The 16556-nt window shown below is 37.9% G+C and overlaps 1 protein-coding gene across 2 annotated transcripts in view; it reads right to left on the reverse strand.

Moving 5' to 3' along the window:
* The window catches only part of SLC4A4 (solute carrier family 4 member 4), a 290745-nt gene that overhangs the window by 47025 nt on the left and 227164 nt on the right, over window positions 1–16556 (reverse strand). For both annotated transcript variants that reach the window (XM_088020772.1, XM_088020764.1), the window contains one exon: window positions 1505–1696. In XM_088020772.1, coding sequence (XP_087876898.1) covers window positions 1505–1696 — 192 coding nt within the window. The remainder of the gene's footprint in view (window positions 1–1504; window positions 1697–16556) is intronic.

Genomic DNA, 16556 nt, shown 5'->3' on the forward strand with positions numbered 1-16556 from the left:
TAGGCTGAATTCTGCCTGTTGACCACCAATTTGTGATGCCTGTTTTAGACACATTAAGTTGAATACTTCTTTCTACATTTTACTTTGTAAAAATTTTTCATTCCTTGGCCCAGCTAGTTTGGGACATCTCATTATTGCTATGGTCTCAGTGCTGTGTCCCCCTCAAATTCTTATGTTGAGATCCTAACCCTCCAGAAAGATTGTATCAGGAGGTGGTGCCTTCAGGAGGTGCTTATTAGGTCATAAGGGTGGAGCCTTCATGAATAAGATTAGTGGTTTTCTAAAAGAGGACCTACGGCGAGCCCTAACCCTTCCTCCATGCTTGGACACAGTGAAAAGGCACTGGCTATGAGCCAGGAGGAGGGCCCTGACCCAAACTTGCTGGTACCTGACCTCGGACTTCCCAGCCTCCAGAACCATGAGAAATAAATTTCTGTGGCTTATAAGCCACCTAGTCTATGGTATTTTGTTATAGCAGCCCAAACAGACTAAAAACAATTATCAATCCTTCCCTTTATGTTCAATTTTATAAGAAAAATCACTTTTTATAAGAAAAAGTAAAAAAATTTCCTCAGTGTGAATATATTATGTTTCATTCTGTAGGACATGAAAGAAAGTAATTTCAGCAACTCTATCTCATGTCTTCTAAAGTCTTTCCACTCCTTCCACATAAAACACAAGGGTAGAAATTTCATGAGATTCTAGCTGCAAAGAGCAGCTCATTGATAAAAATCAGGTATAATCAAGATTACCTAAGAAATACTGACATCCTAAACACTGAGAACTGAACTGCAAAGCAAAGGATTATCTTAGTTTCACTCTGCAGGTAAAAAAACAAAACGCCATTAACTAAATGTTGCTCTTATCTTGTAGTCTCTCCATGAACCACAGTTTTGACTTTACGTTCACCCAAGCATATTAGTGGAAGACAGGATGTCTGCACAACCCAGCTCAATTATCTGTTTTTCTGTTCTATGGTATTCATCACTATGGGAAGGAAATTTTGGCTCAGATGACGCTCCTATCTTATACCAATACTGGTGTAACAACACAGTTTAAGTTTATTCCCAAAGCCCATAATTCAACTACGAAATTACCACATGTACAGCTCATGAATTAGAAATTCTACATCAAAATTTCTTGCTAATATAAAGAGCTTTTGCTTATGTACTTTAAAACTATGGATTTAAAAAGGTCTTTTTCTTACTCATGCATTTTTAGATACTAGAATACATCCCACCTTTTCCCTCCATACAGTAAGAATTATGATAGAATTTATGACAGAATTATGTGAGCAAAATCTTTGGAAGGCTTTTCAAAGCTGCACTTCAATTTAGTTAAAAATACATAATACACACATGAACAAAGACTGGAAATCAATTTTTAAATGCACAAAATTGTATTGTGAAAGCTGAATTACAGGTGACTTTTTCATTCTGTAACACTGTATTATTGTTGATACAGTATAAATTTAGTGAAAGTTATTTAAAGCTTAGGTACTTACCGTGGTTGGAAAATAACGGCTAGTTTTGAATTTTTTCAGAGCCATAGAAGAGGTGTAGGTGCCCAAGAAGAGGATGAAAGACATGAGGGTGATATCAGGAACAAAATCACAGTTGTTCCCCACGAGCTTTCCTCCATATTTCAAACACTTCTTCGTTGACAAAATTGCCCAGTCAAAGGTAGCATTATGGTACTGAAGAAGAAAAACACAAAAATTTTTCTAGGGAACACCAAGGCATCAAAAGTAGCATTTGATATTTGATGGGCTATGTAGGGATTAGGCTAAAAGTCTCTGCTGAACAGCTGGTGGGTAACCACTGGAGGGTGAAACTTGATGAAGTGTTAATGGAATAACAGGTACGGGAGGCCAGGAGGCTAGCAATTATTGAAAATACAATGGAAATGATGCAATCTGTTACCTAGTTTGAGCTACAGTCCTACAATCATCCATTTGTTCAACAGAAACAAACCACAAAGTCCTTCTTTCCTGTCAACCTTCCTGAGAGTAAACTGAGACACACTACTATCCATAATGTGAGACTCTCTAAAACACCCTTGTTCAAAAAGTACTTACTTTCTCAGTGCACGACTTCTTTGGACTCAAGCTGATGGCCCTATGGTCAATGCTCTCTAAAAGTTTTACTAGGCTAAACATGAATTTACCCAGCACTTTCACAGAACAGCTATTTCTTTTCTAAACAACTAGAGAATCGTGGTTTAAGAAATTAAGCTGTCAAAATGCTGATGGTCCCTGCGTTTTCAATTGCATATCCTAATAAAATACAGCTTTTTTGTTGTTGTTGGCTCCAGGTCAGCTTCATGAGTAGTCAGTGCTAGAATTCGCTGTAATGGGCTATGGATTTGTGTGGGGGATATCTAATCTAGCCCTATGTTATACGACTTCAAGCTCATGGGTCAATTTTCAGATTTTCTTCTATCTCATGAATTGTTTTCATGTTGTCAGTACTTCTTGATAGCAGCTAACTCTTGTTCCTATTTTCTGTTTCTAATATGCAGGAGACTCTTTTTGCTAGCACAGTGGGTAAGGCCAGGGCACTCATCCCCTAGCTGCTCGGAGTTTTAGCTGCCGCCAGCTCACACCTGCCTCCTTCTCTAGAGAACTGCCTTCAGTCACATAAGAGCTAACTCACCTAAAATGTGATGCCCTCTTGCAGCCACTTACGCAACACTAATGGGGTGCTGACTACATTTCCCCTAAGTATGTTGAAAATCTTATGTGATGATGTTTAGGAGGTGATTTAGTCATGAGAATGGAGCCTTGATGACTGAGTTTCATGTCCCTATAAAACAGACCCCAGAAAGCTCCCTTGTCTCATCTACCATACGAAGATGCAATGAGAAGGCGGCTATCTATGAACCAGGAAGTGGGTCCTCATCAGACACTCAAACTGCCAGTGCCTTGGTCTTGGACTTCCTCTTGGGTCCAGAGCTAATGAGTATGTCATGTGTTAACAGAAGAGTTCTTTGAGAATACCTTGCAAATAAATATGGAAAGATAAACTTCTCCTGTCCTTTGGGGCAAGAGTTCTACCTCATACCAAACACATCATCAATATCCTTTACTACTCAATGAATTCTCTTGATGTAAGTAACCTAGTCATAAAAGAAGATCACACATGTAAAAGAAGGATTTCTGACTAGAAAGAGTCATATTATTATAGAGCTCAAAAGATAAAGTGCTTACATAAGTCAATGAAAAAAAATAAAATCTAGATCTTTCCCTGAAATATTTTTTTCTGTATTAGTTTCAACTTATAAACAGCTGAATTACATAATTATTCTTTTATCAAACTCTTCTGAGGGGTGATTAATCATGTCTCATCTTTTTTCAGATTTCTGCATATGGATGTTTTTAGCAGAACACATTTAAAGTTTAGAGGTCATAATAGGTAACAGATTTCTTTTTCAGATCAGCAAAAATTTACCATAATATCACTTCAGCACTTTAATATCAGCAGATTCCTTCTTTATAACCCAAAGAAGTAAGCTGTGTTAAGACAATCCCAACAGGCAATTTTTATTGATTTTCTTACAGATTTAGGGTGAGGCGAAAAACAATACACACATACATAAAAATGATAGATATGTTTTCTCATTTACATCAACCTAAAATGCCAATATCACTATTTTGTAAGCCTCAAGTGATTTTCTGTATTGCTATACAGACAATTTAGCTTCCAAACCATCTAAGGGCTTTAACATAAAAACTTCAGGCAGCGTGCATAGACATCCCAGAATATATGTACACGAAGTTTCCCACTCCCATAAAAGTTTAACTCTAGCAAATAAATAATTCTATTTAAACATCACTGAAGAGGTATCTATATTATTTGTGTTATTTCACCATATAAGCTGATATCAATGAAGATTAGCTTCACAGGACTTTAGGTAGCATTCATATCACAAACTAAACATTAAGACAAAGCATATAGTTCATCTATTAATGGTGTGTATATGCAAGTATAAAAAGTAGAGTTTTAGATAATTAGCTAATAATTTAATTGTCACAGATCTAATTTATAATAAATTTTTACCCCAATATATCTCATTTTGTTATCTATGAAACAGAAACTTTTGGGTACAAATGATATTTTTTACTTCAGAGATGCATTCTGCTTTGCCTATGTAAAGGGAACATAAAAAAAGAAACTGTACAGATTATAGTTACCACTTGCTATAACCCAGTAGTTTTCAAATTTTAATTATCAGTGAAATATTTCTTCATGTAAAATCTACCCGAAACCCCAATATTTAACACTGATAAAACTGAGCTATTCTGTGCTATGTAGTTAAGAGGCATTGAGCTTCTCTCTCTCAATACCCCTGATCCACTTCAAGGCAGACACTGAGTTACCTCTCTGGAATCCTAGCTTAGTCGGAGGGGAACACTGCTTTAAAAACAATGCTGTCTTATTAAAAGTTATCTATCTCTGGGGCGCCTGGGTGGCTCAGTTGGTTAAGCATCTGCCTTCAGCTCAGGTCATGATCTCAGGATCCTGGGATCGAGCCTTGCATTGGGCTCCCTGCTCAGCGGGGAGTCTGCTTCTCCCTCTCCCTCTGTCCCTCCTTACCCCCGACCTGTGCTCTCTTTCTCTCTCAAATAAATAAAATCTTCTATAAATAAATAAATAAATATTATCTATATCTATCACTTGTAAGTTATCTAAAATTGCCATGATTGGTTTAATCCAAGACTGAACAAACTATATCCTACAGGCCAAATTCAGCCTGGCCCCAGTTTTCATAAATAAGGTTTTATTGAGACATAATCATGCTCATTTCTTTACATAACATTCATTATTGTATTTGTGCTAGAACTACAGTGTTGAGTAATTTCAACAAAGACCAGATAGCTGACCCATAAGTGCTAAAATATATACTCTCTGGTCCTTTACAGAAAAAGTTTGTCTGCCTTGGTTTAATTTCTTATCTAAGACTCCTATATTACTTTCTATTATCCTTTTAAATAAAATCTTCATGCTTCATTCATACTAGTACATTCCACATTTTTGTTTGATGACCTTTTATACTTACTTACATTATTATTTCATGGGTAGTGTTTTTGATACTGGTTGAGTCACTGTAAACAGTTTTGGTTTTGATCATTTATATTTTCAAATTGTGGTAAGTCATAGAAAAAGCAAAAAGATGGAAATGATTCTTTCTCAGGTTCACACAACTCCCACAGAATTTATCTGAAGTAAATACTGAACATATATCAAAACAGCAGACTGGGAAAACACCCTCATGGGCTTCAATCTCAGCTCTACCACTCTTCCAATTAAATAATTGGAAAACAGAAAAAAAGTAACTTCACTTTCCTGTGCAAGTGTCAATAAGACTTTTCACTTACATGGCTGAAAAAGAGGACCATGAAGGTCACTATGATCACAGTAGAGAACAGTACTCTTCACATGCAAACCACTCCGATTATCACTCAGGACATCATGGTGGAAAATGTACACCAAGTAACACTGGCTCCTAAAAGAGGGCAATCCTGGGTTGGACATATCCAGCACAGTTGTTAAGTGACCTAAAGAAAGAAATCCCTGAGTCCCCTGAAATATCACATAAGATACTATGTGCGTGAGTATGTATCTGGGAAAAGCAACCACAGATTTCATTAGAACCTCAAAGGAAGCAGTGATACAAAGAAGCTTTAGAAGCACTGCTCGGGTGCTGTCATAAGTGAGATTATTCCATCCTCATAGTACAACATTCTCTTTGTATGTCAACCACACTCCAGTCTTCATTTACTCTAAGAGCAAAGTCACGATCACAAAAGTGACGATGATTTGTTAACTCATCAGCAAATGTTCTCCAAATAAAATAAAATTTGTTTTGTAACTACTTCTTGGTAAACTACATCCCTGTTTGAATCCTCATGGGCATTTTAAATTTAACATGTCCAAAACTAATTTCTGATTCCTCCTTAAATCCTGTTCCCCTAGGATCTTCACCATCTCTGTTAATAGCAACTTCATCCTTCTAGATTCTAAAAGCAAAAAACCTCGAAGTCATTGTTAATTCCTCTCTTTCTCACATGTCACATTATGGCAAAAATGATCTCAACATACATCCAAAATTAGGGGTGCCTGGCTGGCTCAGTTAGTGGAACATGTGACTCTTGATCTCAGGGTTGTAGGTTCCAGCTCCAGCTGTTACCACCCTTATTGAAGCCACCATTATCTCCCCTGGGCTTAATTCAGGAGGCTTTTATATCCCACAGCTTCTGTCCTTTATTCCTTAGAGGTGATTCTTACTCCTCTGTGGCTTTGATCTTTATTTCCTATACAGAATTCTATACATCATAATTTACTACTTATGTCAAAAGTTTAAGAACAAAACAAAAGGGAACATAATCTCAGAAGTCCCTTCTGTCTGTCAGAATTCTCAGAGCACATTATCTCTATTTCTCATGATGCTTACAACTTTCCATTGCAAGAATACTGTGGCCCTGCTGCCCAGAGAGATGTCTAATTGGTCTGGAGACCTGGATCTAGAAGAGATGTCAGATGTGAAGATGTCAACTTAGGGGAAGGAAAAGAGTGTAAAACATCTAAGGTACCCACAACAAAGTGAAGATACCACAAAAGATTATGAATATACCATGAGAGTGATGGGTAAAAGGAAAGGTACCTAAGAATGTTGAAAATCAAGGGAGGAGGAAAGGGTCATATGTGGAGGAGAGCTGAGAGGGTCTAGTGTTGCCAAGATGATGAGGGATGAAGACAGCAAAATCCATTGTTTTTTTTTTTCTCTTAAATTTAACACGTTCACAACTAACTCCTAATACTGAATACTCCTAATATTAAATACTAGAGGGAGAGCCAAAGGACAGAACTGAGTTGAGAAATAAGTGAGGATGAAAAAATTGAAAAGGTTACCCAGACTATTTTTCCAAAAAATACAGTAGCAAAAGGATGGGCTAGAATATGTGAGCACTACAAGATCAAGGCAAGTTCTTTAGGGCTGATGAAGACTTCTGCAGTGTTTGTGGTGGATGAGAAAGAGCCCGGCTATGGGGACGGAAGGAAGGCGGGCATGCTGGAAAAAAACAAGAACGGGGAAAGGAAGGTGAAAGATTAAATGAGAGAGAGACTGACTAGGGCTTTGGCAATTCTTTGCACCAGGGATGGGTAAAGGCTAGAAATGACAGAAGTATAGAGCCTGCAGACCAAAGGGACTGTGTGTCACTAAAAAATAAGAAAGAAGAACCAACCAAGACAGAGGCAGGGTTTAACTTACAATACATCAGGCTCCCAAAGAAATTTTAGTTAACTGAAATCATTCATCAAGATCCAACTGTTTGACATATTCAAGGACGATATCTACCAATTTATCTACCCTTTTTATCTGGAGAACAAAAGTGAAGTAAAATAAACTTTAAACTGAAACTTGCCAGATAAAGGGAGGAGTTAAAATGGCGGAGTGTTTGGGGGACCCTAGGCTTGCCTGGTCCCTCGAACACAGCTATATCAACATCAAATCATTTTGAACAACTAGGAAATCGATGTGAGGATTAAGAAAAGAATCTGCACAAGCGGAGGGAGAGAACCTGGCAGATGCGACGTTTGGAGCTGTGAATTGCGGGAGAGAAAAGCTGTGGTGCTGCCAAAGATAGGGAGCGCTTTTCATGGAGTGAAGTTGTGGAGAGAGGGAGAGAGCGGGAGAGGGAGCAGTGCATAGGGTTTGCACAACATGCTGTGGTGAGGGGATCCACTGGGTTGCCCTGGGAGAGATCGTGCCTCTTCCTTTTTTTTTTTTTTTTTAAGATTTTATTTATTTTTTGAGAGAGAGCAAGAGAAAGAGCACGAGCAAGGGGAAGGGACAGAGGGAGAAGCAGACTCCCCACTGGGCAGGGAGCGCGATATGGGACTCAACCCCAGGACCCTAGGATCATGACCTGAGCTGAAGGCAGCCACTTAACTGACTGAGCTGATCACGCGCCTTCCTGGAGTACATTTGGAAGAGGGTATATTGCCTCTCCAAGGACAAAAGGCCTGCTGGGAGCCTTTGAGTAGCCGTTCAACAGTAGGGGACAGAGTTACGCAGAGAGGGCAGATAACCTGGTCCCAGCTTTTCACTGATCGTCACAACAGACTCCAGCCACCGTGTGTGTGCACCATGGGATTGCTTTTCTGGGACAGAACAGTGCCGGCTGCAGCACTGTGAGGCTCTCCTCCAGGGCAGGCGAGTGGGTCCATGCCTTGCTATGCCCTTTAAGATTTGGAGTTTTGAATCCCAGCCACTGGCCAGAGACAAAACACAGGAGAACTGTGGTGCCAGCCATGTCAATAGCCCGGGCATGGACAGGTTGAGGGCAGGGATCTGATAAAAGTCTAGGACACAGGAGGGGAAACTGTTCCCTTTCCTTTGAGGGCCTCCTGAACAGCAGCAGCCACAGGTTCCCGTCCCCAGGGATGAGAGGGTGGGGTGATGCCATCTTCCAATCCCCCACCCCTCACCAGCACAGTTAGATTTCAGAGAGAAACACAGCAGCTCAGTGGAGGCTGGAGTCACTTATGCCAAACTCTGCACACACTGCGCTCAGCAGGGGCATCTTTACCAGGGCAGTTCTGACTGTGAGCCTGCACAGTGGGCCTCTCTCCCAGAGGACCAACACAGGCCACCCGCATGCACCAAGTCTACTGATTACAGAATGCTCCAAAGCATCAGCTTCAGTTCTGGTGAAAATAGGACCAGGCTTTCTTTTCTTTCTTTCTTTTTTTTTTTTTTTTTTCTTTTTTCTTTGGTATTAGGATTATAGTTTTTTGTTCATCTGTTTGCTTTTTTTGGTTCCTTTTCCTTTTCTCTTTTCTTAGATCAGGACTTTTTTTTAAAATCAGGCTTATCTTAACAAGCAAATCAAAGCACACCTAGTTAAAGGTCCAAACATTCCCCAATGCAAGCAAGGTGGAACTCTGTAGGGGACTGACCTGTGGGAAACAGCAGTCAAAACAGAGCAGCAGAGTGCACACAGCGTACACCAGAAATACTTCCTGAAGAGCCAGGCCCTGGACAGTATATGACACCTTCTTAATATGGCATTACTCCCAGGAGCAGAAAACATAACAAGCTTTCACAATATGCAAAAGACAGAAACCTAGACATAGTAACAAGATGGAGGAATTCTCCCCAAAAGGCAGATCAAGAGGAAATCACAGCCAGGGATTTGTTCAAAGCAGATATAAGCAATATATATGAACAAGAATTTAGATCAACAGTCATAGGAATACTAGTTGGGTTTGAAAGAAGCACAGAAGACACCAGAAACCCTGGCTGCAGAGATAAAAGACCTCAAAACTAGTCAGGCCAAAAGAAATGCTATAACTGAGAAGCAAAACCGACTGGATGTAATCACAATGAGGACGAAGAAGTAGAGGACCAAATAGGTGATATAGAAGATAAAATTATGGAAAATAATGAAGCTGAAAAGAAGAGGGAAAGAAAACTATTAGATTACGAATATAGACTTAGGGAATTCAGTGATGCCACAAAGCACAATAATATACGAATATAGACTTAGGGAATTCAGTGATGCCACAAAGCACAATAATATCTGTATTGTAGGAGTCCCAGAAGAAGAAAAGTGGGAATAAGGAGCAGAAGGTTTATTTGAACAAATTATAGCTGAGACTTTCCCTAATCTGGGGAAGGAAACAGACATTCAAGTCCAAGAGGCACAGAGAACTCCCCTCAAAATCAACAAAAACAGGTCCATGTCACAACACATCATAGTGAAACCTGCAAAATACAAAGATAAAGAGAGAATTCTGAAAGCACCTAGGGGAAAAAGGTCTTTAACCTACAGGGATAGACACATTAAGACTGCAGCAGACCTGTCCACAGAGACCTGGCAAGCCAGAAAGGAGTGGCATGATGTATTCAACATGCTAAATGGGAAAAATATGCAGCCAAGAATACTTTATCCAGCAAGTCTGTCATTCAGAATAGAAGGAGAGATAAAGAGTTTCCAAGACAAGTAAAAACTAAAGGAGTTTGGAAACACTAAACCAGCTCCGCAAGAAATATTAAAAGGGACCCTTTGAGTGGCAAAGAGAGAAATAGAAACAAAGACTAGAAAGGAACACAGACAATGTACAGAAACAGTGACTTTATAGGTAATAAAATGGCACTAAATTAATATTTATCAATAATTACTCTGGATGTAAATGGACTCAATGCTCCAATCAAAAGATAGAGGGTATCAGAGTGGATAAAAAAAAACAAAAACAAAAACAAGACCCATAGACATGCTGTGAACAAAAGACTCATTTGAGACCCCCCAAAGACACCTCCAGACTGAAAGTGAGGCGGTGGAGAACCATCTATCATGATAATAGACATCAAAAGAAAGCTGGAGTAGCCATACTTATATCAGACAAACTAGAGTTTAAACCAAAGACTATAACAAGAGATGAAGAAGGGCATTACATCATAATAAAGGGATCTATCGAACAAGAAGATCTAAAACTTGCCAATATTTATGACCCCAACTTGGGAACAGCCACATATATAAATCGATTAATAACAAACTTAAAGAAACACATTGATAATAATACAATAATAGTAGGGGACTTTAACACCCTATTCACAGCAATGGACAGACCATCTGTCTGTCAGATCAAGGGCTCTCAAGAAGATCAACAAGGAAACAAGGGCTTTGAATGACACACTAGACCAGATGGATTTAACACACATATTCAGAGCATTTCATCCTAAAGCAGGAGAATACACATTCTTTTCAAGTGCACATAGGATAACCTCCAGAACAGATCACATACTGGGTCACAAATCAGGCCTCAACAGTACAAAAAGATTGAGATCATACCATGTATATTATCAGACCACAATGCCTTGAAACTTAAAGTCAATCACAAGAAAAAATTTGGAAAAACCACAAATACATGGAGATTAAAGATTAAAGAACATCCTACTAAAGAATGAATGGGTTAACCAGGAAATTAAAGAAAAAATTTAAAAAAATACATGGAAGCAAATGAAAATGAAAACCTGACAGTGCAAAATCTTTGGGATTCAGCAAAGGCAGTCATAAGAAGGAAGTATATAGCAATGCAGGCCTTCCTCACGAGCAAGAAAAGTCTCAAGATTACAACCTAACCTTACACCTAAAGGATCTGGAAAAAGAATAGCAAATAAAGCCTAAAACCAGCAGAAGAAGGGAAATAATTAAGATTAGAACAGAAATAAATGATATAGAAATTTTTAAAAAGACAAAACTAGGAGACAGTTCTTTGAAAGAATTAACAAAATTGATAAATCCCTAGCCAGACTTATCAAAAAGAAAAGAGAAAGGATCCAAATAAATAAAATCATGAATAAAAGAGGAGAGATCACAACCAACCCTGCAGAAATACAACCAATTATAAGAGACTATTATGAAAAATTATATGCCAACAAATTAGGCAATCGGGAAGAAACAGATAGTTCCTAGAAACATATAAACTACCAAAACTGAAACAGGAAGAAAGAGAAAGTTTGAACAGACCCAGAACCAGCAAAGAAATTGAATCACTAATCAAAAATCTCCCAACAAACCAGAGTCCAGGGCTGGATAGCTTCCCAGGGGAATGCTACCAAACATTTAAAGAAGAATTAATACCTATTCATCTGCTGCTGTTCCAAAAAATAGAAAAGGAAGGAAAACTTTCAAACTCTATGAGGCCAGCATTATCTTGATTTCAAAACCAGACAAAGACCCCCACTAAATAGGAGAATTAAAGACCAATACCCCTGATGAACATGAATGCAAAAATTATCAACAAGATACTAGCTAATCGAATCTAACAGTACATTAAAAGGATTATTCACCGTGATCAAGTGGGATTTATTCCTGGACTGCAGGGGTGGTTCAAAATCCGCAAATCAAACAACGTGATACACAACATTAATAAAAGAAAGGATAAGAACCATATGATCCTCTCAAAAGACATAGAAAAAGCATTTGACAAAATACAGCATCCCTTCTTGATAAAAACCCTCAAGAAAGTAGGGATAGAAGGAACATACCTCAACATCATAAAGGCCATATACAAAAGACCTACAGCTAATATCATCCTTAATGGGGAAAAACTGAGAGCTTTTCCCCTAAGGTCAGGAACACGACAGGGATGTCCACTCTCACCACTGCTGTTCAACATAGTACTGGAAATCCTAGCCTCAGTAATGGGACAACAAAAAGAAATAAAAGGCATCCAAATTGGCAAGGAAGAAGTCAAACTTTCACTCTTTGCAGACGACTTGATACGCTACATAGAAAACCCGAAAGTGTCCATCAAAAAATTGCTAGAAATAATACATGAATTCAGCAAAGCCACAGGATATAAAATCAAGGTACAGAAATCTGTTGTATTTCTAGACACCAATAAGGAAGTAGAAGAAGGAGAAATCAAGGAATCAATCCCATTTAAAATTGTACCATAAGATACCTAGGAATAAACCTAACCAAAGAGGTAAAAGATCTACACATGAAAACTACAGACTTAGGAAAGAAATTGAAGAGGATGCAAAGAAATGGGAAAACATTCCATGCTTATGGATTGGAAGAACAAATATTGTTAAAATGTCTATACTACCCAAAACAATGTAAATATTCAATGCAATCCCTATAAAAATAACACCAGCATTTTTCACAGAGCTGGAACAAACAATTCTAAAATTTGTATGGAACCAGAAAACACCGTGAATAGCCAAAGTAATATTGAAAATGAAAAGCAATATGGTGGCATCACAATCTCACACTTCAAGCTATATTACAAAGCTGTAATCATCAAGACAGTATGGTACTGGCACAAAAGCAGACACATAGATCAATGGAACAGAATAGAGAACCCAGAAATGGACCCACAACTGTATGGTTAACTAATCTTTGATAAAGCAGGAAAGAATATCCAATGGAAAAAAGACAGTCTTTTCAAAAAATGGTGTTCGGAAAACTGGACAGTAACATGCAGAAGAATGATACTGGACCACTTTTTTACACCATACACAAAAATAAATTCAAAATGGATGAAAGACCCAAATGTAGGAAAGCATCAAAATCCGACAGGAGAAAACAGGCAGCAACCTCTTTGACCTGGCAATTTCTTACTAGACACGCCTCTGGAGGCATGGGAAACAAAAGCAAAAATGAGCTACTGGGACTTCATCATGATAAAAAGCTTCTGTACAATGAAGGAAACAGTCAACAAAACTAAAAGGCAATGGGTGGAATGGGAGAAGGTATTTGCAAATGACATATCTGATAAAGGATTAGTATCTAAAATATATAAAGAACATATACAACTCAACACCAAAAACAAACAATCCAATTAAAAAATGGGCAGAAGACAGACATTTCTCCAAAGACATTCAGATGGCTAATAGACACATGAAAAGATGCACAACATCACTCAGCATCAGGGAAATACAAACCAAAACCACAATGAGATACAACTTCACACCTGTCAGAATGGCTAAAATTAACAACTCAGGAAACAACAGATATTGGCAAGGATGTGGAGAAAGTGGAACCCTCTTACACTGTTGGTGGGAATGCAAACTGCTGGAAAACAGTATGGAGGTTCCTCAAAAAGTTAAAAATAAAACTACCCTGTGACCCAGCAATTGTGCTACTAGGTATTTATCCAAAGGATACAAAAATGCTGAGTCGAAGGGGCACATGCACCCCAATGTTTATAGCAGCATTATCAACAATACCCAAATTATGTAAAGAGCCCAAACGTCTATCAGCTGATGAACGGATAAAGAAGAGACGGTAGATATATATATACACACATACACACAACAGAATATTACTCAGTCATCAAGAGGAATGAAATCTGGCCATCTGTAACAATGTGGATGGAACTAGAGTATATTGTGCTAAAAGAAATAAGTCTGTCAGAGAAAGACAAATATATGATTTCATTCATATATAGAATTTAAGAAACAAAACAGATGAACACAGGGGAAGGGAAGGAAAAATAATATAAAAATAGAGGGAGAAAGACCATAAGAGACTCTTAAAAATAGAGAACAAATTGAGGGTTGCTGGAGGGGAGGTAGGTGGGGAGATGGGCTAAACAGATGATGGGCATTAAGGAGGGTACTTGTTGGAATGAGTACTGGGGGTTACACATAAATGAATCACTAAATGCTATTCCTGAAACCAATTCTACACTATATGTTGACTAACTTGAATTTAAATTAAAAAATAAATAAAATGAAATTGCCAGATAAAATATAGGACGCCCAGTTATATCTGAATTTCAGATAAAGTGAATAATATTTTTAGTATAAGTATGACCTATGCAATATATAGGACATATTTATACTAAAAAAATTGTTCATTATTTACCTGAAATTCAAATGTAACTGGAACCCTTCGTTTTTGTTTTGTTTTGTTTGCTAACGCTGGTGAGGCTATTTCAATTACATATAGGCTATTCTGAGTAACAGCAACATGTGGAAAATAGAAAAATGTGGCCAAAAAAACCCAGAAAATGCACTGGGTCCTGATTACATAAAGGAACTAAGATAGTGTTAAGGGAGCAATAAAGAAGAATAAAAAACAATTTTTAAAAGTTTCCTTGGAGAAATAAAATATGTCCACCTAAATATTAACTAATAATGCAAGACAGTAAAAGAAAGTGTCTAAATGAATCGTACAGAGATTAGTAGATTCAGAAAAAGGACTTATCAGTTTCATTCAGCACAGAGAAAACAAAATTTAAGCTAAGCCTTGAAAGAAAGACAGGTCCCTGTAGAACTCTCATACTCCAAAGGGTAGAAAGAAGAGTGTGGCAGGAGAACAAAACTAAAAAAGAATGACAGAGAAAGTAACAAAAGTGAGTGGACGGGGGAATAAAAGTGAGAAGCTTTGGATGTGTATTGCTTTCTGCATTGGCAGAAACCAAGAGGTAAAGCATTAGACAGGGAGATGAGAAAAGATGCTGATTCAGAGACATGCAATGCTTCATTCACTTATCCAAGAAGTCCTTCATTCAAAATTTATTGGACGTTCACCGTGTGGAGAAACTAACAGTGAGTGGACCAGGTGAGCCAAAACAAACTGATGGTGCAAATGGGTAGTAAAAAAAAAAAAAAAAGCTGTTACGAGAAATAGGACCAAGTTGCTGAGGATCTTAACTGTGGTCAATCTCATGAAAAAGAGACATCAATCTATTTTTCTGGATCTCATTTTCTAGAGAATTATTCTGTTAACACTGAATGGATTTATTTATAAATCTTAAAAGTATAAGATATACTGAAGGATGACTTTAAAAATTTAAAATTCTATAGCATCCTCCCCAAAGACAAAAGTGGGTGACATATATGTGAGAGAGGATGAGCAAAATGTTCATTGAAGCTAGGTGATGTGTATATGGAGGTTCGTTGTACTATTCTCTATATTTTACTGCATGTTTTAAATTTTCCATAATATTTTTAAAAGTAGGAACATGTGGGGCACCTGGGTGGCTCAGTTGGTTAAGCGACTGCCTTCGGCTCACGTCATGATCCTGGAGTCCTGGGATCGAGTCCCACATCGGGCTCCCTGCTCGGCGGGGAGTCTGCTTCTCCCTCTGACTCTCCTCCCTCTCATGCTCTCTGTCTCTCATTCTCTCTCTCTCAAAAAAAATAAATAAATAAAATCTTTAAAAAAAAAAACAGTAGGAACATGTGATGTTCAAGGGGATTTAAGGACAGAATGGCACTTGCCTTTCTCAGTAAGAGAAAATCACAAAGATGTTACGCACAAGAAGATTAATATGACATTCTACATCCCATGAAAATTAATGTTAACTCCTAAAATCACCCTGAAGGTACATCAAATCAAAGCACTTTTGCTTACATGTCTGACTGCCAAGCAGAATTTATGAGACTATAATAGTTTTTAGTTCCATGATTAACAACATCTCCATGTAGACATGATATGCTTCACTGGGTAACCCAATAAGCAAAAAAATAAAATAAAATAAATAAAAATGAAAGATTCCTTATTGCTCTCCTTAGGTATCAACTGGTAAAGTATGTGCCTTTTGAAATATATATAAACAAAGGTAATGCTACAAATAAAAGTCTCAAGGTTAAGTGGTTAATGTACTCATTTAGAGTTTTTCTCCCTGCAGTGAGTAGACCAGACTTGCAGTAATCTGCAATCTTACGTTATCAACTAAAGGATACATTTGAGCTGTAGTCGTCTATAGTTGTACATGTTGTTGTGAAATATCAAAACTAATTGGTTGTTCTACTTGTGATTAAAACAGAAAGTAGAATGAAACTGGACCACTTTCTCACACCACACAAAAAATAAATTCAAAATGGATGAAAGACCCAAATGTAAGACAGAAAACCATCAAAATCCTAGAGGAAAACACAGGGAGTAACCTCTTTGACATTGGCCATAGCAACTTCTTTCTAGATAGGTCTCCTGAGGCAGGGGAAACAAAATTAAAAATAAACTCTTGGGATCTCATCAAGAGAAAAAGTTTCTGCACAGTGGAGGAAACAAGCAACAAAACTAAAAG

The sequence above is a fragment of the Eumetopias jubatus genome, unplaced genomic scaffold (assembly GCF_037043125.1).
Source record: "Eumetopias jubatus isolate StellerSeaLion01/CBP00866 unplaced genomic scaffold, mEumJub1_p1.0 scaffold_2, whole genome shotgun sequence".
Taxonomy (NCBI): domain Eukaryota; kingdom Metazoa; phylum Chordata; class Mammalia; order Carnivora; family Otariidae; genus Eumetopias; species Eumetopias jubatus.